General features: G+C 45.7%; 1 protein-coding gene across 3 annotated transcripts in view; it reads right to left on the minus strand.

Annotated features, from left to right (window-relative positions):
- Positions 1 to 25,775, minus strand: part of NSF (N-ethylmaleimide sensitive factor, vesicle fusing ATPase) — a 1,025,749-nt gene that overhangs the window by 558,060 nt on the left and 441,914 nt on the right. For all 3 annotated transcript variants that reach the window (XM_069634162.1, XM_069634161.1, XM_069634163.1), the window contains one exon: positions 21,660 to 21,815. In XM_069634162.1, coding sequence (XP_069490263.1) covers positions 21,660 to 21,815 — 156 coding nt within the window. The remainder of the gene's footprint in view (positions 1 to 21,659; positions 21,816 to 25,775) is intronic.

The raw sequence follows: 25,775 nt of genomic DNA on the forward strand, positions 1-25,775 counted from the left end.
TTTCGCTGCTATATTTTCCAAAAAACGAATCTCACTCTACCTTCCAAACCTCTTTCAATTCACCAGCTGGAGACCTATTTTCACCTCTATGTTTTACCTGTGATATATACCTATCCCCCAACCAAAATACCACACTCCAAATCAGAGTATTTCACCGGTTTCTATTAAAAACCATTTGAGTAAAGTTACACAGAAATTGAAAGAAAATGCAACTGTTACACGTGTCATTTTGCTGCAACCCATTTTAAACTTTCCACTCATTTTCGAATTATATGCTCTTGGTAATCCGAGTGTCATTTCATAACATTGCAAGGGGTTTAAAATCAATTTTCCACTCTTATATGGTGAGGGAAGGTTGGATTTGGATTCCGTTTTCTGCAGCTTATTCCTAATTACCTGCTGTGTCTTTCTATCCATTCAGAGTGCATTTCTTTGTGGGTTGAGGGAACATTGCAGGGGGAAATCCTAACTAGGGTGCTAGCTTTCCTAAATCAAAAAAGTGCTCCTATTCCCTGGTGTTTTGTATATATTCCACTAGAAGGTTAAACCAAGTGCATTGCTTACATTCACATTGTAATTATCACCCCATTTGTAATTGCTACCCCATATTAAAAATTGAATGATTTCTTTTGAATTTTAAAATAAATAAATAAATATTGCATTTTACCAACCAGTCTGGTTCATGGTCCATAGTGCCCGGGGTATTTGAAAAGGGGGTGTGATACGAGTGGTGTACCATCTCAAATTGAATCTGCATAAAATAAGGAGAAAAGCATCTCAGTTGTGCGCTACATACTAGGCAGAGACCAAGGTGTGTGTCGCCTGATTGAAATCCTTAACAGCATCCACGGCTCCCCTTGTCTTAATTTTGCCAAGTGGGCCACCGCCGGATAGCCAGCGCCACCACTATTTCAACGGCTCAGCGGCTCTCGCCAATGCCAAGCAGGTCTCATGGAGCAGCTCCATGCTTAACGCAGCAGCACGAATCGATGTCCTCACCGCCGTCACTGGAGCACAGGAGCACCTGGCCTACAGATTGAGTTAGAGTAAAAGCACAAACAGAACAGTGAATTTAGTTTTCACTTGACCAGGGATGCAGTCTTTATTTCCATATTAGTACCAAGGGGCGGACTGGACTATAGGGAACTCTGGAGATTTCCTGGTAGGCCTCTGCACCCTGGCCCGCTTTAGTGTGATATTTGCACATTTTCTCATAGGAAAAGGGTTGGACTTGCTGAAAAGGAGTCATTAGGGGGCACTTTGAAAATTATTTCCAGGGCCTCTTTTGGTTCCCAGTCCACCCCTGTTAGTACCCCAATATACCAGTACACTAACCACTGGAGTGCTAATGTACCTTTTAAAAATTCGAATGCGGTCTATTTTCATTGCCCTTGATTTCTGGTGAAATAACGCCCTCGCCCTCTTTCTTCCGCGCATCCTCCCACCTCCTTTACTTCTCTCCATTTAAAGTGCCTCCCTTCCAAGGCCACACCGAAGGGGTTTATTTACGACCGGTTTCCTGTGCAAAAGAGCTTCGCCAAGATCTGAAGAGCAGCAGGTTCTCTGTGGCTTTCCCTCCCCTCATAAATTAAACATACAGATAAGCAGATGCCACGCTGGCATTCATTGAGCAAGTTCTGACTGATTTAAAGGAGAAACCAAAAAGAAGTCTGAAATATTGAGGAGAAAACCGACCTTCAGACAAGTCTCAGCAGTTTTGGGCTCAATTTATAAAGTTTAATAAACTGTGCAACACATGTGGCTAGTATTGCTGATCCGCGGTGTCACGCAGCAAAGGGATCACAAACGTGTGAAAATGGGTACCATCCTGTTTTTAAACGGCAGTGCTAAAGGTTGCCGCAACTTCCGAACAGTCCCGCCCCCATCTCCACCATCGTGTGGCGTGCAGCACTGCCGGCATAAGCACTCCGTCAGTGAGGAACTCTGCAGCGCCTGCCTCAGAGGAGAAGCAGGGAGACTGGGGCTCTCGGGAATAGGAGCAGACTCACGCCGAGAGGTAGAGTTCCGGGTCATTCGGGGTCATGGCATGTAAGAAGCGTTAGCAGGCCGACTTCCACACGGTGCTTGACCACCCCCCCCCCCCCCGCGCCCTCTTTCTGCCCTACAGCTGAAAAAAACAGTCAGGCGTCCGTGAGGTGTTTAAATTATAATTAAGTTAAAAGCAGTCTATTGGGTGATTAATAGCTGCAGGTTATCACCAACCAGCAGGGAGCAGAAAAACAAGGTATCCAGACAAACCGTTATTAGTGCAAGGTGCATGGGATAATATTTGATGTAATGCATGTTTACGTGATCTATACTATCTCGTTGTTCTGTGTTGCGTCTCTGAACTGACATTTGTCCGCATGAATGTTTCCAATCACAATGAACATTTTGAAAGAAAAGAAGGGGTATGTTTCTTATTCGATTTGATACTATCCTCCTGACGTACTTAGACCTGTGGTGGGTCCGCATGCTTCTCTCTTCCCCGACCCTTTCATTTGTGTCTACGACGACACTGGTAGGCAGCATAACTTTCATAACTAAAAACAAAAAAAGAGCAAGACGAAGTGATGGACAAGTTGGAAGACCCATGCTCAGCGCTCAAGTAAACACACATGCAACATGCATGGGCGTAATTTTAGGGGGGTACGGGGGTGTTTGTCCCCCCCAACTTTCATGCCACTCTATTTTGTCGCCATTCATTTGAATGGGGCACCTTTTCTTCAGAGGACATGTCCCCCCCCCCCCCCCCAACATTTTCAGCAAAGTTCCTCCACTGGCAACATGTTGGCATTGACCGCTCAGAAAGACAGACTTGAAAAGTGGCATCACCTTGCTTTCCAGCAAGGCATCAGAACCTACCATCCCATCCTACTTTGACCCTTCTTGTAAGTGGGCGCTACAGTGTGTACAGTCCAGTGTGAACAGAGGGGGCAACGTGCTGGTCTTGGAAGCAAGAACACGCAGAGCAACAGAGGTTTGAATCCCAGAAATCAACTCCGGTTTAAGGCTTCTTGGGGAAGAGCAAAGAGGCTGGAGTATGGTATGAAGAGCCGCAGAGAAGTGCCCAGCCCAAGAGGGAATAGGCCGGCTGCTAAACAGTTCTAATCATCGCCAGAGAGGGCTAGCTCGCCTGAAAATCTAACAAGCAGCATAGTTCAGGACGCTGCTACCAGAGGAGCCATAGTTTAAAGCCTAGTTCTGTCTCTGCCGACATGTCTGAATGCAGAACCTGGCCATCCAGGACTTATGAAGTGATTATACGGGAATTTAGCCTCTCATGCCTTCTTTGAACACACCAACAGTAACACCCAGGTATTTTCAAGGGAGACCTTAAAGCCAGACCACCCGTGAGTCAAAGACCTCTTTCACAGCATAGGCTATGGTTTCAGGTAAGTAGCGCAGATTCTCCCTAGCTGAGGAAATCTTCCCCGAAGACAACCCTCCCTAGGCAAAACAACCCCTCGCCGCTGTCACAGCCGTCAGTGTCAAGGCACCATGGAAATGGTAAATGTTGCAATGCTCAGATAGCGCTTACAGTAACATAGAAGGCAGCGACGCTGCCAGTGTCAAGAAAAAGAGAACTCCTCTCTTCTCTCCCACTGAATTGAAAGCGAATTTCCTCGGAAGCCAGTCCCTGGCAGCCTCAGTCACTGCAGCAGCGTAATTATAAGGAGTTCTTGGGGCGCTTCGCAGACCTTTACAGCGCGCAATATTCCCTGCGTGGGCTGCAGACGTGCCCTTTACGCTTTTCTTCAGAAGACGGGACCAGCACAGTTGCTCCCAATGGACTAACATTCAGGTGATGATGGCCAGGCGATGGGAGATGAGGCCCTCTGTCATCTCTCCTCAATCCACTCAGACGCCAACCTTTACCTGGGCGTGCAGGTGGGTCTCGCAGAGTGCAAGACATTCAGAGAGAGAGAGAGAGAGAGAGAGAGAGAGGCGAAGATCGCGCGATAAAGAGAGGTAGCCAGAAACCCTGGGTCAAAAAGAGACGCTTGAACTGTAGAGAGGCTGGAGAGGGCAATGCCGAAAAGTGAGACACAGCGAAGATAGTTGCGAGCCAAGATAGTGCCTTTGAATGCCAAGGGCTGTTCGGCAGTGAGAGGGGAGTACAATAGTTAGAGGAGGGAGGGCTGGGATCCAAGTAATTACAGAAAAAGAAAAGCATACATCGTGGCAACAGACGTAGTGCAAAGCAGAGAGGCATCTACCGGAAGGAAAAGCACAGGCTTCAGTGCAGGTGCACACTGTAGGACTCCTGCATTCAAAGGGAGTCCTGCAAGGCGATTCAAGCGTAAGGGAAGGAGATTCCCTCTACAGGAGAAAGCATTCTGCAGAGCACGTGACTTTGACGGTCAAATGATCATTCAGAATTAAAGCAAAACGTGATTGGGAATGTTTGAGCTAAGGCTTCTTAACCACTCGACTTTTCCCCAAGTAACCTTCTAGTCAACCTGTGCCACTAAAAAAAAAACAAACAAAATACAAGTCAGTCCTGACCACCCCTAAAGGGGCCAGCCGAGCCCCATCCTTGTAGCATCCAGACTGAACCGGTAAGGTGCTGATCGAGTTTCTGGGTATAGCAAGCACAGCACTCGTGACTAATCGAGCCCCTCACAATTACAGTACATATGAAAACCCAAAATGATGTATGGAAATAGTTTAGCCATTGCTACAGAACCACTAGGAATCGCATAGATAGCATTCCATTACATCTGAGCTTGTGTGTGCCACTTCAATAGGGGGCCTATCCATTTTCGGAAATGATCTTTTACCATAGACGACATGGTCTTCAAATTGTGAAACTGCCCCCCCCCCTCCCTTTACGGAGACTCAGGGGATGTATGGGGTGGTGTGCGAAGCATAAGGCCCTTTAAACAAGCATTGGCTATGCTAACAGTTTGGGCCTTTTTTGTAGCCATGGGAAGGGCATTGGCCAGGCACTTCCGTAGTGGTATTAAACGGACACTAATGGTAGCAGGTGCAAAATGGAGCGAGTACCTGGGCATTTAATAACAGTGCCTGGCAAATGCCTAATACTTACACACAAGCCAAAACTGTTGGAATTGTCAATGCTTGGATTTAACAGGACTTTAGTGCTTGTAAATCGAGTGGCTGAAGTCAAAGCTGGTTAAAATACTTTTATTACACCAGTAGCACGTTTACAGCTCCAATTCAGTCATTAACTCTCAGAAGACTGCTTAGAACAAATACTGGCAGGCACTTTGAGGGCAACGTTTGATGGTAAGGCTTGAATAAAGCAAGCTCGGAGTTTCCATGAGGAGGGGTTTTGGGAGGGGCAGGAACTGAATGGGCATGGCCATAGAGATTAGTATGTGAGCAAATAACCAAACCACACCGACAAGCTTTGTGTCCCTCCTCATATGTCATTTCTCCCGTCTGTACTCTAATACAATAGTTTCGGCATATAGGTGGCACTGCCACCTAATAGCCCAAACCAAAAAGGAGCACTGTCACGGTTTTTATTACAAAACAAATGCACTTATGGACTTTGGGGAGCTCTGCAACACTATTTTTGTTTTACTAAATAAGGGGGGGGCAGCATCAACACGTTTGAATACGATTGCTATAGACTTATCTAGGTGGCCTCTGTGCAGCATTTCAATGAATGGAAGGATGGTATGAGGTGCAGTCTCTAGCACTCATTCATCTGAGGGCAACAGTTTCCAGCCAAAAAGGCAGCCTGCTGGCCTGCGCGCTGCCCCGGCACTATAGCAGAGGGAGTGTGAGGAAATGGCAGTGTAGTTAGTTAAAGATCCCGATGTGATAGGGTTATTTCGGGAATATCCCTGGAGGTAAAGTTGAGATGACTTGCCAGCGATGCTGCGCATGGCTCCTTCATTCACCCCCAAGATCTTTTCTGCTGTTGGTGAGCTCTGTATAGGAGATGCCGCCAGGAGAGGGTGTAAACATGTGGGTATTAGAAACGTTGGTAAATTGATGTCATATGTAAAAGCTCCAATATGGCATCTGGGGCCATAGGACTTCCTTCAGTTTCGTGTTATTACAGACTGGCGCAAATTGCTCCTATGCTAGCCTAGGGGAACTCTTTGGAACCCCTTAAATGGCAGGAGATTGAGCAAGCAGACGCACCTTTCCCGTTGGAATATTTTCCTTTCTTACCCAAAGAGGCACGAAGCTATCAAGGGGGGCTATTACCCACGACTCTGGTAACGCTCCGGAGCTGGGAAAAGGCAAGTGGGCAAAGAGGGATTGCCTCGGGATCGGGCCCACTGTCTCCCATTGTCCAAAATCTGGCGTTCACACTGGGGCTGAATCCTAGCTCATTTCGGGGACGGAATTCGGGTAGGCCCTTAAGGCTTAGGGACCTGTATGTAGATCAGGAACCGCTGACATTTCAGGAGTGTAAGGAGAAATTTGGGGTGTCTGAAATGGAGCGGTTTAGGTATATACAACTCCTACACTGGCTGACGAATAGGGTCACTTGCTAGGCTGCCAGTAGGTCCCCACTGGGTATAGAACTCAAAATTCCTGAGCGGCAGCGTTCCCATAGGCTGGCTACTTGTTTTAAACTTCTGGAAAATGTTCCGGAAAGCGAGAAGCTTCCTTATATGCTGGGCCTGGGAGAGAGAACTGGGACTGGATATTCCGGAGGAGTCCTGGCAGCGGATATGGCATAGAGCCCATAAGAGTTCTAGATGCACGTTGGTAAAGGAAAACGCTGTTAAGATCTGTTTTCGCTGGTACTTCCCCCCCACCCCCCAGCAGACTGCATGCTATTAATCCAGACTACCCAGACACATGCTGGCACGGTCGTGGTGAACGAGGAGACCTAGGGCACACGTGGTGGCATTGCTCGGTTATCCAGACTTTCTGCTTTGAAGTATGATCTAAGATCAAGGACATCAATGGCTCACTTCTCCCCATGGACTCACACATATTAATTTTGGGTGACGTGCCAGAAGATGGGTCTCTCCCAATTTCCAGAGCAGCCCTAATTGCTCAGCTACTCACTGCTGCACGAATCACAAGAGCTCGCTTCTGGAAATCTGTGGAGGGGCCGCAGGTGGCATATTGGTGGATGAAAGTGTGGGAACTGCTGGGTCTTGAGAAACTTACTGCCATGCGTGAGGGGAAGCTCTCGATATTCATACGGATTTGAAACCCTTTTTTGAACTATGCGTCAGACAGAGAGCAGATGTTCTTTCAACCGAACTTGATGAACTCCTGATACAGATGTCATGGCCTTTAATTGCACAGACTCAACTCCTTTATTTATTTATTTTCTTCTCCATTTTCCCTTCTCCCTCCGATTCCGGAAAAGTACTGTTCAAATGCTTCCCTCCCTTTAATTGATTATTGATAGATGTATTGGTACATGATTGTGTTATGCTCTATGAATTGATACTAAACTGTTATGACTTATTAAATGGGGGCTTAATTTTGAGGAGGTGAAATGAATTGATGAGATTATGAATTGTTATGTATACCTTGTATTGACTTTGTTTGGATTAAATATGTTAAAAATTAATAAAAATAATATGGAAAAAAAAGCTCCAATGTGGCTCCAATCCTTCTACCACATTTTCTGTTATCTACCATTGTCTTAAGTCCTTCCAAGAATCACTTCCACAATTTGGGAGTAGGACAATTTCAATAAAATGACATAACAGCTTACTCTGCAGTTCAGGTACGAACCGAACAGTCTCAGCGGGGTGTACTTTATAAGCATCAGGCCTATAGCAAACGGCCTGAGAGCCAGATTTTGTACCTTGATGGTGGGCCTCATGGGACACTTTCCTGGATGCAATATTCTTCATTCTCCACTTGGTTGCAGTTGTTACCGGAGCCCTGGTTCGGGCTCTGCCGGACTGTGCTGCAACATGATTTTCACCAATCGTATCAAGCGACCTATCAAAAGGCTGCAGATGGTCCAAAGCCGGCCACCAAAATGTGCGTGAACCACTGAAAACCATATAATATGAAACTGGGCATGAAAGTTCTGCTGGGTGCCAGTGTAATCGAGAGTTGGACTCTGCATTCTTTGCCGCATTCAAAATGCTTACTGGTGCAAAGTCATTTGATACATGCAGAAATGAGCTTCCACTACCGCCGGGCCTGGTCTCGACAGTCAGCCCGTTCTAATCTGATTCACCAAGGGGTGTACAACCTGTAAAAAGAAAGGCAGGTTGCTGGCAGTTCAGGGTGCCAAACTCTGGAACTCCCGGAAACTTAACCCAAGACCAGAACCCAACCACCTGCGTTTGAAGAGATATGTTAGGTCATGCTGTAGGATATTTATACCGTGCACTGTCACCACCGGAGTGGTCCCCTGGCGGATCTGAAAAGCAATAGGGTAAGGTGTGGGGGGCATAGGTTAGTAGGAATGAGTGGGGAAAAAGCTCAAGAGAGCTGTGATGTGCTGTTGGCAGCTTCAGTTCGGTTTACACTGTTAACTGAGCATAGGTGTGATTTTTCGGTCGCTAGTTGTCATGTGCTGTTGTGGGGGGATATGTGTGGCTTGTTTCGTTGTTGTCTTGTATCTGAAAACTGAGTCTGAAGACTGGTGTTAAGTTGGAAGCAGCTACAAATAGATTAGTGACTGACAACCACAGGGTCGGGGGTGAGGGGTGGGGCGGGGAGGGACCCTCCTTCTCCTTCAGTTGGATTACAACGTACCTACTGTAGTTTTAAACTATCAAATCAATACATGAATAAGAATTCAAATATTTGTTGCATTTTGTGAACATTCACTCTACCATAGTGCCAAAAGAGCAGCCATATGTGTACCCGTTCATGCTAGGGAGCCAGTATATGCACCATAGTCATACATCACAGTAATGTATCTCAGGGGTCAGTCAATGGGCCTTCAGTATCCTTAGGTGCTGATTTAGAGCCTGCAATTAGTCCCTCAGTGAGGAAGTGCAGAGGGCTTCAGTGCTCGGCAGATCTTTCTTCACTCCCAGAAGGTCCAAGTCATTGCTACTATATCCACCCTGACAATATTTGGACAACCTGGGATGCATTCTCTTCTACAAATCAAATTTGTTTAAATTGCGGACCTAGCTCGAGAGCAGCAGAGTGCTGTATAAGGTTTTGGTAGCCAGTGTTTGGGTTGGCATCTTTGAACAGTGGCTCAGTACCGTGAGTTGCATTCTGTGCTTCAATGGGGATTAGTCTATGGGTAGGTGCTGTTGAGAAAAATAAATAAATAAAAAGTACATTTTGAGAGATATGCGAAATTGGAGAGTTATGGGCATTCCCAGTCACTTCTGGGATTGAGTTCCACAGGATTGGTGCGTGATAAGAAAAGGACTGTTTGAGGGTCATCTTTGTGGCCCAGTTCTGAATCAAGCCAGTTGGTCGTTTTTCTGTGCAAGGAGCATGTGCCACCAGAATGTGGAGCTTAGCTGCCATGTACGCCGTTGTGCTACTTGTGACGGTTTTGGAGATGATGCAAGCAGTCTTTAACAGCATCCAGGCCTGGAGAGGAGGTCAATGTTGTTTGTGTAGGATGAAAGTGATTTCGTCAAATTTCAGCACATGGTGGACTGCGCTTAGGCAAGCCAAGTGAGTGGCTGGGAGCCCTGCCAGGAGGGCATTTCCCCCATCAATGTGCAAGACCACAAGAGCTTGCACTGCAGTCTGGGCGTCCTGCGGCAGGATGAACGGTTCGATTTTGAAAAGGGTGGAGATTTGGAGCCATGCTGTTTGGGTCTTTTTGGCTATGTGTTTCTGGAAGCACATGCTGCTGTCAACGGTGAAGCCTAAAGATTTTGCTAAATCCAAGAGTTGCGGATTCAATCCTTCTAAGTGCATATCATTGAGCCATTGTTGGACAAGTTGTTTAGCGGGGGGACTGATAAGCACGAATTCGGTCTTGCCTTTGTGTTGAGGCACCTATACTATTGGAAAGGACAATGTGAAAAATGTACATTGTTTAGAAGAACCAGTAGCTGGTGTGACATGCTGCTGCTGCTCAAATGTTAAGGAAGACTTCCCTCTTCCAGCATATTACCTCCATGTTGCTCAATCTACCCTCAAACCAGCAATTTTCTGTGTGCAATTGAAGCCAGCAGTTACGGCCTTCAGAGCTTTGCAAGGAAAAAAGCCACAAGGTCTTGGTGGTACTCCAAAGGGCAACTTTGCTCCAACATAGGACTTCAAGGGAGCTGCGTCACACAGTTCTTAAATTGATCTGCCCAATGTTGGGAGGTTGCACCTTCTCCAGTGTGGTAGCCCCGGTACAGAACTTTGACCCTACCCTAAGATGCCCAACAACATTATCGCTTAGTTGTCCCTTTCTGGGTCAGCTGGAACACCATATTTTGTGTTTGGCTTTTCCTTTTCAGTGCAAGTTTTTCTTTGTTTTATCATTGGACAATGGTCATATGCCTCCTCAAGATGGCCACTGTTAAAATTCAATAATGTTAATGAAGTTACAAGAACAAAAGAGGGGAGGAAACCTCTTGCATTTCCTGCTTCCACCACACGTGGGACTAGACTAACCCAGATATTCCTTCACAGGGCCAAACATCTTTTCCATCTGCAGAGTCCATATTACTTCAGCAATGAGAAACAGTTGTGGTAAACCAGAAGTACTTGGACTACAATGGGTCATGTTAAAATGTGGTTTATTTACATTAAAAGAAAATGTCTATCTGGCCCCATTGCTATGAGGGAAGTTCCCTACTTTCTAATACAAAACTGAGGGGGCTCGTTGAAGTAAAAAAATAAAATAAGAGTCAGAATTCCAAATCCTAAATAACTAACTGGCCCCTAGGACTTTTGAAAATCTAACTAAAAATGAAAAGAGAGGCTTGTGCAATAGGCATCAGAATGGGCTTCTGCATGGCACAACTCGACTACTTATTCTTATTATCAAAGTCCCTTTGGAATATATTGACAGTTCACAATCTTCTTAAAATGTTGGTAAAAAATACAAATATCCTCTGTACTGCTTTTTCTTCCTCCTTTGGAAAAGAAAGGTGAATTTTTCTTGTATTACTTTTTCTCAAATTTGATCAGTGATCAAATCCCTCCAGGATTACCTTAAAGCACACTTCTCTGTATCCACCTTTGTGGTACTGGGGCTCCCCAAAGTCCTCTGGTTCTTTGGCAGGCACATTGGGTCTGAATCAAATCAATAACCATCAGGCGTGTGCCCGCTCAGGTATTACAGGTTCCCGTTACCTAATTGGCTCCGCTAGCCTAATTCTAGTGTTCAAACTCTTTCCTTTGTTCCACAAGGGACATATGTCCATCCGACTTTATCAGTTCTTCATATGCCTGTTGGCTTTCCCAGCCTTGACATAAAGCACACGTTTCTTTCACTCCTTTTGAACGTAGGGTGTTTGCCTGTATGGTTCTCTTAGGCTCTCATACTGATGGCGGCTTCTCCATTCTTGATATACAGTGTTCATATCATGTTCACTGTTTTACCTGGGACATGCGCCTGTTCTGTTTTCTCAGTCTTTTGTACCTTTGTCATTTTCGGCAATCTTGAAAACCAAAGTTCATAGCTCTCACTGGCATCTTCACGTTGGGAGCGTTTGCTTCCCTGACATTACTCGTCTCGTCAGCAAAGGCACTTGCTATGTGGAGTTTGGGAACACAACGGTTCCTGGCCTTTCTCTGGTCTCAACATCCGTTGCCGGATGCCAGGCCAACCACTGTTCTCTAGTGGTAGCGTCACGAGGGAAGACTCTTGTCTTTCGGTCCCTGTACCTCTCCTGACCGCTGCCTCGTGCTCGGTCAGAGTGCCCGCCTCTCAGCCTCCAGTTAGCGGGTCTCGCTTCTTCCATGCCACCACTGGCTCCGGGGTTTGGTGTACCTCTGCCCCTCCAGAACATAGTCTCAAGAGGCTCGCCTCTGCGTAGCGATGACTCTCCTCTCTCCGTAGGAGCTGCTCCTCCATTTGCAGTCCGCACTGCTCTTATGCACTTCATCAAAACAAAAAGAACTGTATCTGTCTTCTTTGATTATGGCATTCAGATGATGATCAGCATTACCTGAAGTCAATAGAGTGTAAGAAGGCACTTTGCTGGCTATAGTTGTAATGGGCGATGCCAAAGTCTTTCCAACACCCATATAGGCAGAAAGGGAGTTTCGGACTGCGAGTTCCATATACCAATGGGAGTCCTTGTCCCCAAGAAGAGAGTCACTTGAGGTCCCACTTGCCCAGATCTCCAGTGAGGGTATTGCTTAGGGAGCTTACCTTCCAAGCCTCAAAGGGCGTGGCTCCTCTCAGGGGAGAAGGGACGAACTGTTCAGATTCATCACAGTTCTTTGCATGACTACAAAATATCCCTGTGAAAGGCATAGTTTGAGGATGGGAAAGTTACAGGTAGCTATTGGGCTGTAACCCTACAGGATAATAAAGGTACAGTAATTGATCCATTCAGTTATATTTTCTCCCAAATGTCAATAAGGCATAGAAGCTCGAAATAATAAAAGGGGAAATACTCCAGTACAAAAACGCGAACATTTGACGGAAGAATGATTCCCAACCCTAGGTCAGTCACGAAATCCTTTGTGCTGCGGACTGCAACTAGACCCTCGCATGAATAGTGATGCTAAACCAACATAGCACAAATTAGCCTGTTTATTAACAGACGTTTTAAAAAGTACTGGTCTTGAGGTAGCCAAGATCGGGCCCCTTCTCAAGGGCCCCCTTGGTCTCCCAGCAGCTTGCAGCAAATAAGGAGATGGGACACAGACACCGACTGATGGATAAACCAAGCTTCTTGTATTAGATACAGATAGAGTCATCAGCTGATAAGCAGGAAAGTACAGCTGGACAACTGTCTAGGCAGTCGGCACAAAGAGCTCTCGGGACAGCCCTGAGAGCAAAGGTTATATAGCATATCCTATGCAATCACTAATATATTATAGCATTTTCACAGTGGGGTTGTTACTTGGCATGACATTTGCAGACATTTGGCAATAACTGTCAGCATTTTACTTGCAATGAAGCCGTGTATGTATATTGCGTTGTAATATGGCTAAGGGATATTCACAGAAATCCTACCGTTCTCTAACATATATTATGGTGCTAATGCTATATTTGTAGGGAGCAAACAGAGGAAAAGGTCTGACGTGTCCAGTTGCCTTGTTACAGGGTCTAATCTGCTCCATATGGGGTGTGGGAATGTCAGAGGAGCTGGGTGCAGAGGGAGTATCTGAGGCCTACATGTATGAGAGAAAGCCTAATGTAGCATAACATAGTCTAACAGATCATAGCCTAACATAGCATATCCTAACATCTTGCCACATCAACCCCCCCCCCCCCCAACCACCTGTTTGATATCCCTGGAGACAGGGCGTACACCGCAGGGAGCAGGATTGGGGCATAGCATCAAAGATGCCCAGGTACACTGGTGACTTGTGGATAGTCACAGGGATTGTCACAGAAAGGATGCTGCTTACATCGATCATCGGCCTCCAAAGTCCCAATTCAAAATTTCATACCATCATTTGTCCCAACAGATCCATCATTTCCTGTTCATTGGAGGCGCCTTTGGAGGCATCCTCTTTAAGTAGCAGTGTCTCCATTTTGAGTGGCAGTAGCCAGCCCTCGTTGGGCAAGTGAGACACCTGTTTAGCACAGCAGGACAGAAGGCAGCAAATAAGAAAAACTATCATTGCAAAAGAGGCAATCATGACAACAAGGATTAAAATAATACCACGTAGAATGGAAGAGCCCAGTGAACCAAAAGGGTTTTGAATACATGTTAACATTGAATCGGCATAACCTTTGTTTATACTGTGTAATGTTTTACCAACCCCTTGGAGGTGTTTTATCACGTCCTCAACCTGGGAGGAGTTATCTGGTACCCAGGTGCAGCGTTCTTGTCCTATAACTTTACATGGTTCCCACCTCCTGGGCAGCTAGTAAATAAATCGAGCGCCATTCTATCCTGGGGGACCACAGTTTTGAGTGCACATTGTTCTCTTTTAAGTATCTGTATTCCTTTGGCGGTGTTGTTGGCTACCTGTTCGAGGAGGTGTGATAGGGCATGAAGATAGGCCCTGTTGGTTGTAGTGCCAATGCTCGGTATCATGTACTGTATGAGGCCTTCGAACCATGTCCAGGCATTGCCTTTGGACCATCGGGGTGTGTAGTGAGCTTTTGGAAAAAGGGACACATGGTGGATTGCTGAGCGAATGACCCAATGGTGCACTAACCAGTCCAGTTAGCTGGTAGCCATTGGTAGGCGCTAGCCCCTCAAAGGAAATGTAACCCTCTATGGCGGTGCTATTACTATGAAATTGTCCTATCTTACTGACAGCCGTGTCGTTATAGTTGGTGGTAGTAGCACTTCTGTTAAGGACATAGGTTACCGGTGTGATACCCATAGAAGGCAGCGTGCCCTTCACGGTGACAGTGATCAGAGCATGTGGAATAAATGCGGTCGGTATCTTGGGAGGTAAAGTATTGGGGTAGCTGGGGTAGAAGAATCGCAGGGGAAAGGGATGGGTCATATTGGAACAAGAAGAGTCATTGATCAGGAGGTCATAACACCATTCAGCAAAATTGATCGGGACAGGGATGAATGGCATCCCCCTCGCTGGTGTACATAGGAGTGTGAGAGCATGCACAGCAATCAGAGCCACCCAAAAGGTCAGTGTAGGCCCAAGAGAGTTTGAGGAAGGTGTTGGTGTCTGGGTGTAGGATGGTGGATGTAGGGTGAGGCAGAGCAAATACCATTGTAAGTAACAACAACATATTATACACAATTCAGATTCAATAAAGCAATAGCAGCGGTATTTCTGGCTTTAGTAATCCAACCATATGGAAGTCAGGGCCTTATCACCAAAAGTTCCAAAGAGTGTCAGAAATTACACAACTCAATAGACAGGAGAGCCGATGATGCAAACGTTCAGGATCCCTGCCAGGATGACAATGACAGATGTGTAGAGAGCTAGAAGAAATCAGCTGAGGCGCTGGGCACATTCAGATGGCCTCCAAAACCCCCTTGGGCTGGAGTACTTATGCACCTACACTCCAGTTGTGCAGCGTATTGTAGCTGCTTGGTGAGAAAAACCTTTGAGATCGATGGGCCACCCATAGGAGACAAGTGTAGCAAACATTGAGAGCAATGGTTCACCTGCTGATGTCAGGTGAGATGGTGGCCGTACTCTGCAAGTTGTACCTCGGGACAGGTAGCAGAACTTCATTGGTGAGTGCTGGATGCAGAGTCACCAGGGTTTTAGCGGCTGAGACCCCAGTGAGCAGCTGAAGAGGGGTCTCTTTCTCCTATATCCCTGCAGATTTCAGCTTTGCTATCTTTGGTGCTGGTGGATGGCGGGTTGTCTTTGTCTAGGACCTCTTAATGTTTTTCGTCGTCCATTGGAGGTGCTGTTTTCACACACTGGCTGGTGTGAACCCAGGAGTCGTGGCCTCTACAGCGTACTGCAGTGTGGGTTGTCAGCATGACCTGAAACTGACCCTTCCAGCGAGGATGCAGGGATGATTTTCGCTGATACACTTTCAGGAACACCCAGTTTCCCGGCAGGAGGCTATGGCATGGCATTTCAGGTGGCCGAGGCAAAGCTTCTTGGATTTGCTGGAAGTGAGAACTGACGACTAGCACTAGTCTTTTGCAATATGACACAACAAGATCATTCAGTTGTAAAGTCAGAGTTCAGGGGAAGCTGGCGGAGCAACTGGCATTCTCATGGGCCTCCCCAGTATATCTTGTGGGGCGAGAGGCTGTGTACTCCATTTACAGAGTTTCTAAGGTCCATGAGGACAAGAGGGAGGGCATCAGGCCACTTTAGGCCGGTTTCATGGCAGACCTTGGCCACTGTAATGGAATCAGCATATTTACAGGGGTAAGCTTCAGTCCATGCAGAAAATGTGTCAAGGATGACCAGGACGTACACAAAGGATGAGCACTCGGGTAGGCTAATGAAGTCTGTTTGGAGATTCACAAAAGGGCCATAAGGTAGTTCATGTGCCCCTGGATTGGTTTTCACAAGCTTTCCAGGGTTGAACGCGAGACATGTTGGACACTGAGCACAGTATTTCTGAGCAATGGAGGGAAAATTGGGTGCAAACCAATATCTCTGGACCTCTCAGGTCATCTTTCCCTTGCTTGAATGGGACACAGAGTGAGAAACACGTGCAAGATACAATAGAGCTAGTGGGGGCACTAAACAGCCTGTGTTATTACACCAACGGCGATCGGAGCAACAAACACATTCATGATTTTCCCGGCCATGTCACCCTGGAGGGCCGCATCTTGGAGGTCTGCCAGGATGGAAAGATATGCTACGGGGTCCTCAAACGAGAGGAGAAACAGCGGCACATAATCAGGAGCTCGAGGGCCACAGAGAGCTCATTTTCGGATGGCCGTCAGCCAGCGTATTAACCTGCAAGCTGCTGTCAGAAAGTAGAGTGTGGGCTTTGCATTTCACAATTGCCAACTCGGTGGGTAGCAGAATCGCATTAAGCAGGGCTTCCACATAGGGTGCATCGGGTACAAGTACCGCCCCCCTCACCCAACGTTTATGAGCAAGTAACTGCTTGACGCAGCTATACATTGGTGAGTATTGAGTGACATATTTTGTCACTGACCTGCAGTTTATTCACTTGTATCCCCATAGGAAGAGAATGACGTGAGAAATTAAACTTCTACACAAGACTCATTCATTGAACATGCAATGGGTGAGTGGTTTAGTTAATAGTGGCACTATATTTATTGATGGCTGCTTGCCCCTCCCAGTGAATGTATTAAATATATTACGGGCAACAACTAATCACAAGTTGTATATATGTGTTTCGTGATACAGGACACCACAAGATATTAAGGAACGAGGAACACCAACAGCCACAGAAAACCCTTGAAGAATTTCCAATAATATTCCCATTTCCTATAATAATATTTCCCATATAATACTGTTTTGATAGGAATTAAACATGTTGGGTAACTATTAGCCTGAATGTACAGGATAAACAAAGATAGTAGATCATCAGTAAAGCACTTCATTCAAGTTGTACATGAACTGAGCTTTTTATATTAATCAGTAATTGTCTTGTGTGTATTGTGTTTTTTTATATTCATCGCTGCTTTTGCACTGGTTATGTAATATAATTGTTGTTTAAATTCTTTACACATAGGGCCTCATCACAAGTTGGCTGGTATTTCCGCTGGGATATTGCCAGGGCTAATAGCGTTTCCGCCAAACCCCCGGCGCTATTAGTGCCGGATCACATGTTTGGCGGAACAGTAATTCGCCATTTGGTCTATTGGGGAATTCCTGTGGTGAAAATCGGCAAATTCCAAGCGCATTTAACCCCAGCTCAGAGCTGGGGCTAAATGCTGCCAAACCCGTGATTTGGAGGACCCTTAAATGCGGCGCTAATAGTGTTACCGCTGCATTTAAGGGTTACCGCCAAACTCGTGATGAGACCAATAGTGTCTTATGACATTGTTTACAGGCTCTATGTCAAACTTTAACCTGTCGTTTTAACAGATAAGAGTGTTTTTCTATTTCTGATTATTAATAAAAAACTTTGATTCTTTCGTAGAAATACGGATGAGAAAATTGAATAATATTTCTATTCACTTTCCTTAACGTATGGTCTCCTGTAGAATGATTCTTACACTCTGTCTTTATTTAGCATTTCGTTTATGGTGTAACCAGGGTCGACAGCAGTGTTTTTTTACCCTGGTGTCCCTTTAATTATAAGAATGTCATTGTGGACCATGGGAGATATGCATGTCCTGGTAGCCCCGTTAGGAGAAGGAGGCGGCAGAGGGGGGAGAGAAGGTGGTGGTGGGGGTCTAGGGTAGCAATTAGAACTCTTAGGATGAAAGAAATCATTGAGTGCAGTAGTGCAGCCATATTGCTGTGGTCTGGCAGGACATTGCTGGATGAGATGGCCTGTCTACAATATCTGCAGAAAGGTTGCCCTGGGAGGGGTTGCTGGGCAGGCAAAATGGGTGTGCAAAGGTCTGTTGTGGCTGGTGTCCCTGCTGAAAAGGTGGCAGAGGATTCTATAGGACATGAGGCTGGCGTAAGGTACCCAGGAGTCCCTGTCCCCCAGAAGCAGTCTTCTGTTGAGCATGCTGCATCTGCAAAGCCATGAGGCAGGTAGCACCACCTTGCTCCTGGCGTTTGAGCTTGTCAAAGAAAGGTTGAGCTGCTTGCAGTGCTTTTTGAATAGAGTCTGCTTGCCACCCAATCTGAACATGTTCAATATTGTAGTGAAATTTCAGGAAGGAGACTATTCACAAAATGAGAAACGAATGCAGGCTTAGCATGTTCCCCAGCGTTTGCAATACCAGTATTTAGTGAAACAGTCAATCTAGATAGGTAGTCAGAGGGAGATTCAGACTGGCTTTGCTTCCAAGTGGCGATCTTTGACCAGTCAGATTTGACTGGGTATTTTTCCTTGATGAGGTCAGTAAGAGCAGTAATATTCGCAGTAATAGTCTCACCTACCGCCAGTGTGTCGGGCCAGTGTAGTTTGTCCATAATTTGTTTGTATAGATTGTCTTTGAGCACAGCTCACAGGAGTTGTTTAAGGTCCCCAATGGTGGGAACACAACAGCCAATCACTGTATTAAAATGTTCCATGAAAGCAGTGGGGTTTGGCAACTAGGGGAACTGTTGCGCCATATGGCGTATAAGTCAGTGGAGTTACAGGGAGTGTGAATTCTCATAGGTTCAGCCTCGGTATTGGCCTGAGGGTAGGTGCGCATAGGCAGAAGGGTGGTGGCAGCAGTGGTGGATGAGTCATCCATAGTGTGCAGTGCCGTGGGTGTAGGCATGGAGGCATGTGACCATTGGAGATCTTGTGTAGTTAGTTCTTGCAATGATTTGTTAAGTGGTGAGCATGGCTCTGCTGGCGCAAAAGATTTTTTTAAAATAGTCTCTGGTGCACCTGTATTCCAGGCTGTTACGGCGGGTTATGCTGGGCGGGAGCAATGGGGTTGTAGGAAGCTAGAGTTTTGGATTTGGCGCTAGAATGTAAAAATTGAGGTGGTGATTGGGGCGCAGGGGGTGGTGTGGGAGCTATGGGAGGGTTCTGAGGGTGGGTGTGGGTGGCATGGCAGCTTACTGTGGCGTGGGGCCGGTGGGTCCATTTGATGCGGAGTAGGTGGTGTGTGGACCCTCGGGAGAGAAGAGTATGGTGCTAGTTTGTCTAACAGGTCCACAGGTGGCACTGTAGGTGCTTCTGAAAAGGAATCTTTGATGGTGTCTGCACAAACACTTGGGTCGAGGCCTATTTTGCGAGTGCGTTTACTGCTTGGCCAGCCGGCCTTGGAGGGATGCTTGTACTCCTCTTATTCTTTCCCTAGCTTAACCTGAGAGTTTTTCAGTGATCTAGCCTGTCACCCAATCTGTCTGTAGACACTTTGTAACAGACAAAATACAATGACCAATGACCATCAGACACCTTAGACTTTCTATGTTCCAAAGCCTCGCGCAAGATACCAAGGTGATCCACATGAAATGAGCCCTCAAGTGGCCACTGAATATCCTTTTGAAAATTCCACCCCTTCAAATATTTACAGGTGAATTCCACATACGTTGAAAACATGAAGAAGGCGTTAGTCCCTACTGCAGGAGTGCTGTTGTGGATAGCCCAGAGCCTGTGCTAAGTCTAGGAATTTAAAAGAGCAGAGAGACACAGAGGGAGATGGGCCTGCAGTTAGTACAGGTCAAGAGGGGTGGAGGTAACAACCTCCTGGCAATTGGTATTTACCGGTGGTGACAGCGCAAAGACAAACTGGAGTGGTGGTACAGAAGGGGACACCGGAGCAAGCAAGGATTTGATAGAGGTTGCTGAATATAAAGATAAAATAAGACAGGATGGACAAGAGGAACCGCATTGGGTGTAGCTCAGAAATAACATCTGGCACTTAACTCCCAAATGGCCAAGTTCCATCAGCCTTGTCTCTTTAGTTGAAACAAGAACACAGATATAGAGGGCAAGCCTCTGAGTGCTGATGTAAAGTAATGAAGGGGGGGTGGCGGGGGCAATCACGAAAATGTAGTTATGTCACATTTTTCTTGACAATCAAGACCTCCCTGCAGCACGGAAGCAAAATATGCAGGTATGTCTGTGCCCAAGTTGTCTGTAGCATGGACAGGACTCTAGTTAATAGTAGCAATAAATCTTGACAATACCTCCAGGAATGCAACACAAATTCAATTCATAACCAAAATCACAATGACAAGTAACCCCAAGAGAATATGGAAATCCCAAAAACACAGCAGGCCTGCAGGCAGCAATTTAAAGACGTCTGGAGTAGGCGATGGATATGTGCGGTAATGGCGTACCACGGAGCCCTTCTGAATGAGTGGCAAATGCAAGCCTCAGCATGGAGCAAGTCAAAATAACATGGTGGCGGCGGACACACAAGGCAAACCTATCAGCTGCAACCATAGAAACGGCAGCCCGGGAAATGCACAGCAATCTTAGAGCGACGTCCGGCTGAGAAAGCACTCTTAATAGACAAGGGGCAAATCCATCAGAACCTGCGTCCGATTCTGGGGGCCATGCAACAACACACCTGGACCCCCTAGTCTATACACTCACCCAGGTCACACCATACATGGTTATTGCACATAAAATATGCAGGTTAGACTACATTACCAACAACCAGTAGGCAACACGCAAAATTAAAAACTGCCTTAGTGCTCAATGTAAAAACAGATCATTGGTTTTAATCCGAGTGTGACCCTTTCCCTGAAGGAAGGATACTTTGAAAGACAAAACTGTGTGTGGCCTCAACGAAAGAAGGTATTCAAAAACCAACAAGGTAACCTAGAAAGACTTTTGTACAGGCGTGTTATAAATGGCATATCATAACCCGACGTTTTTTAAAATATTAACTTGTTCATTTCTAGTGACCACTTTCAGTGTATATTGTAGTCTTAATAAGAATGTTACATTTACCTTACTGAGCAAAGCATATTTATTAAAATCTAGAATAATCACATACATTATTTTGTAATAGAAGGGTATCCCTCCTATTGTACTCTTTAGAACCCCCGCACCCCCTCACTCCCAATGAAAAGTGGATCAAGACAAATAACACAAGTCAGGGTTCCTGGCTGCTCAGCATTAACATAGAACATTTGGGAACATAAAAATGACCTCAGACCAGCATACTTTGTAAATAGGTCTATGATAACAGGGTTGTGCACTTGAATAGCAAAGTACATACTGCACAGTAGGCTTAGTGCTCATTTATTTGTTCACAACACTCACTCTGACATGACATTGTTTGCAATTATGAACCATATAGACCCACTTGGACAAGTTCATGGTTTTAATGCAACATCTGTCACGTCACTGAGTTACGAGCAGGCCCAATTGAGCCAGAATCACATTTTAGGAAAGGAAGGGCTCTGCGCAGAGATCCTTAGAGAATTGTATGCATAGATTAGGGATGATTTTATACTGAAGAATTGTTTTTCATGATTCACAGAATTTGACAGTTTCTGTTCATTTTGAATTTCAGCCAATGGGAAGCCTAGAATATCAATGTGACCAGTTAGACTTTGTGCAAGATAGAATTCAGGTGGATCAATAGAGGGCTATTGCAAGTTCAAAAGATCAAAAGAATTCTGAAACGGGCGCCTTGCACTAAATGAAAGATATCAAAGAAGCAAAGGTATATGTTCGCCCATTTCAAGAAACTTACCCATCTGTTCCACGATCTCCGGCGGGAAAACACGGGAGGCAAACGCACGCCTGAAGATGTCTGAAAACTCCCTGTCCAGACCTCCTATCCCCATGCGCTCGAAGTTCCAGTCTGGGTTGATGATGGACTGCCGATCCTGCTTGGTTTTTGATTTACCTGTTAAAAAAAGGAAAGAATTTGTGAGTACAAACCTTGCCTGCTGCTAATGTGTAGATCTTTTATGTTTAAACTCTTACAAACTGAGATTGGGAATAAGATGTGCGGAGGTGGTCTTGGCACAGTGAAAGAACAACATCACATCTACTGAAAGACAAGTCTCATACAGTCAAATAGTATTTATTGAAGATAGAGACCCAAACTCCCCTTTTGTGATTTATTGCATATAGTTGCAAGGCAGCTCTAAAGGTTGACTTGCCTATACCTATAATCTCTCAACCGGGCTGCCCCTGCCATGCCTGTGATGGGGAAATCAAAGGACAAGACACATTCAGAATATAACAGACGTTTATTGGGGAACTTTTACTGAGTGTAAAGAAGCCCCTAAATGCTCACACCAGAAAAAATACAACCCGCTAGGGAACAAGGTCTAGCACACCTCTTGTGAGGAGAACAAGTTTTCTTCTAATTTAAAAAAACAAGTAGGCACATTCTGTGGTCCTGTCCCCACATCCGAACTTTCTGGGAGGCCTGTTGTCGGGAACTGGCCCAGATACTCTCCAAAACAATAGAAATGGACCCAAAGGTCCTAATCCTGGGAGCACGAATTGAATAAATGGGAAGAACTGCTATTGCATACGGCGGCCGCCCTAATCAAGCTCAATATTGCACAAAAATGGGGAGCCCCGGACTCTGACACTGGAGCAATGGGCATTGGACATGGACCCATGTGCTATGATCGAAAGAAGGATCTATAACGCAAGAGGCTGTCCCAACAAAGCCTCTAAAATATGGGCGGCATGGGAGGAGGGAGGGCCCTGATGTATATGGACTCGGGGATGTTACTCTGAACACTTATAAGGTGAACTGTAATAGTATTCTATGAGAATGGTGATGCAAGACATATTACTACTGTAAGACAGGCCATGTCGGCCCCATTGGATGTAGCTGCCTTGTCTCTCTCTTGTTCCTCCCCCTTTGGTTTTGGTTGTTTTGTTTATGTTGTAACCAATTGATAATAAAACAAATTTTTATAAAAAAAAAAACAAGTAGGCAATAGCAAAGAACTCTGCTGCCAAGGAGCGCTCTGACGAAATCAACACAGGTGGTAGCGTATAAAGGGAAAATGCGTCTCAATTGACATACATCACATTGGTTACAAATCCACGTAGCTGGTTGGTGCAACCCTATACATTGGCAGCCTGTTCCATAGGGGATGCCAGGTCATTGGTCCCAGCTACTCCTGTCCATCTTCTTCCACGTGGGGTTCTTCTTAGCACGTCATCGGTCACACAGTTCTTAATTGGAAATTAAAAGTTACAAATCATAGCATGCCCAATCTGCTGGCCTAATGTGCACCTGGTACTTCAGGCATGGGCACAGAGGCTACTTTCAAAGTCACACTATCTTACAAACCCCAGCTCAACCCCAGACAAGTCTGCAGCATGTACATAGAAACCAAATCGAGGTGCTTGGAGATACATCAGCTATCCCCTTGTTTTCCAAATGAGTCTATCCTCTCTCATCGATAGGTCTTAATCAAGGGTCTTCTGTTTGAAGGCTGACATTGCAAGTCTGCACTTTCTCAGGACATTCGAGGGAGTGTATGCACACCATATCCTAGCTTCAGACTTAATGAATAGCCCATGTTTGCGAGTTCTCTATCACGTGTCAAGAGACCATGAAATTGTCCATGTTGGTAGTGCATTTGACACCATTTGATTCAAATATACTGGGTACAGTTGCTCCTCTTGGCCTTTAGAGACTTTCTCACTCTTTATCCCATATAAACGTTATGCATTTTAATTGTCCAATACTCGGCATCCGTAAATGTTCTTGTTCCTCCTAATCTTCGAGAAATATGTCCTTGAACATGGTCTGCTCGTTAGACTCCCTCCGTCCTTTGCCTTCATCTCTCGAAATAGCATCCTTGGTTCCAAACCAGTGTACTCCTCTATTTTGCAAGGGAAAACAACTTCATCTTTTCACTTTAAGATCCTGGGCTCGTATTTTGAGGTAGCTGGGTCGATTGACATAAGCTGTTGTTTATTTTCTTCTGATGGTCCTCCTAAACATTGAATATGTACCTTGCATAAGAAAGCTTCTATGTGTTGTTTCCATCTTGCGTTTCAGCATATTTACAGTTATTGAATAATAAGTAACTTGATTCTTCTTTGTTTTCATAATTACTTTATCGTAGGGTACATGTTTCTCTTAGTTCTTCAGTTACATCGTCATTCTTAAGTATTTTCATATTGTTTCAGCATAGGTGACACTCCTTTGCTGTCATTGGTCTGTTTTAATGTTCTTCCTTTCTTTTCATGGCTGCATTTCGACAACTCTGCAAAGTGCATCCTTCTTGGTAACTTTCCTCCACTATGTCAGTTTGTGGGTACACTCTGAAGGTACAGGATAATTTCATTCTGGCATGGGTTCCCCATCATGGCTCTTCGTCGGTCATCCCAATATGATGGTGGTAAGGTGGTGGGGAGTAGGGAGAAGACTGGTACCTCCTCCACTACAACAGAAATGTGGACATTTTATTTTTTTATCACTGGTATGCAGCTGGGATTTCACCTCCTGATGTGCACTGCAACTAGTGCACTACTGTAATTTTGTTCCCCGATGATCAATGTAATTTGCATGACTGCTTCCTGGCTATCACACCTTGACCACCTAGTGTGCTGTTCCTAGGGTCTCCACAAGGCCTCTGCTCTGTCTCAGAAATTCCTCAGAAACTATTCTCATCTTGTGTGTGCCTGGTACTCACTCCCCTCTGCATGCTCCCTAGGTCTTCCTCTACCCTGTGGTTCCCCAACTCTCACCCAGGAGCACTTGCTGCACCCCGTCCACTGCCAGAGATACCAGCCCATACCACAGTGCATCAGGACATCTTGTCACAAGTAGTGGTGGGCTAAATTGTCTACAGGGAAATGAAACTGGAAAAATGTGCCTCCAATTTCACTTAGTCAGTGAAGCAGATTATTTTCCAATTTGCCACTTTGAGACCAAGTTCAAATTTTTCAACGAAACTTCTTTTTTTGCCTTAACTTTTGTTTTTTCCATACCATTTTATGGGGAAAACTATTTTGCCCAGAGTTTGACAATTTCCCCATGGAGCGAATATCACCTGATTCGCCCACCACTAATCACAAGTTTCTAGCCTAAAGGGCAACACTATTGAGACACTGCCATGCCACAAAGGATAGATGCTCTAATTTACCCCCCAGGAATGCCACTAACATTTTTAAACTTCATGCTCAAACGCATTATACTCGTACCAACTAAGCCCATTGAGCACTGCAACTGAATTACTCTCCTAACAGAGTTCTAACCGAACGCTGCACCAGTACATTCAGTGCACATATCGCAGACCCAGCCAATACAGCCCTATCAGCACGTGTTCACGAGGCTGCTGTCTGGACACCTAGAAACAGAGCCGCAGGCAGAGCTTGGGGTACTTCGGGATTGCAGCATCAACACAACAGCAAAATTATCTTGCTTTTCTCCTCCGTCCCCACTAACCTACCAAGACTCCCCTTCTCCAGGCCTGCGGTATCATCTGCCCAAGTAAATGGCGGCCATATGCGGTATACGTTCCAGTAACATAGTATCGCCTACTGCACTGGCAGTTAGGGTGGACAGATGTCCCAGTTTTGCCAGCACCGCCAAGGAATGTAGTCCTCTGTCCACCATCATGCACACCCATCGCGACAGTTTTTTTTTTAATTTGACAACCCTGGCCCGGTGTTGGGGAGAGGGTCTTTCATGGCTGTGCTGCCAGCAGGTGGGACCATGGTCTGCCACAGAAGAAACTGGGTTAAGGGTGCATTTTACAAATCAACATGACAGTTTGCTACCCACTAAATAAATGTTACAATTGGTATTTTTTTTTAATACTTACAGCCAGTCATTCCGGGCTGTGCTCGGATCACGACCTATGAGTTAGCAGGTGCAGCA

This window comes from Ambystoma mexicanum, chromosome 13, assembly GCF_040938575.1.
Source record: "Ambystoma mexicanum isolate Mex_15411 chromosome 13, UKY_AmexF1_1, whole genome shotgun sequence".
Lineage (NCBI taxonomy): Eukaryota > Metazoa > Chordata > Amphibia > Caudata > Ambystomatidae > Ambystoma > Ambystoma mexicanum.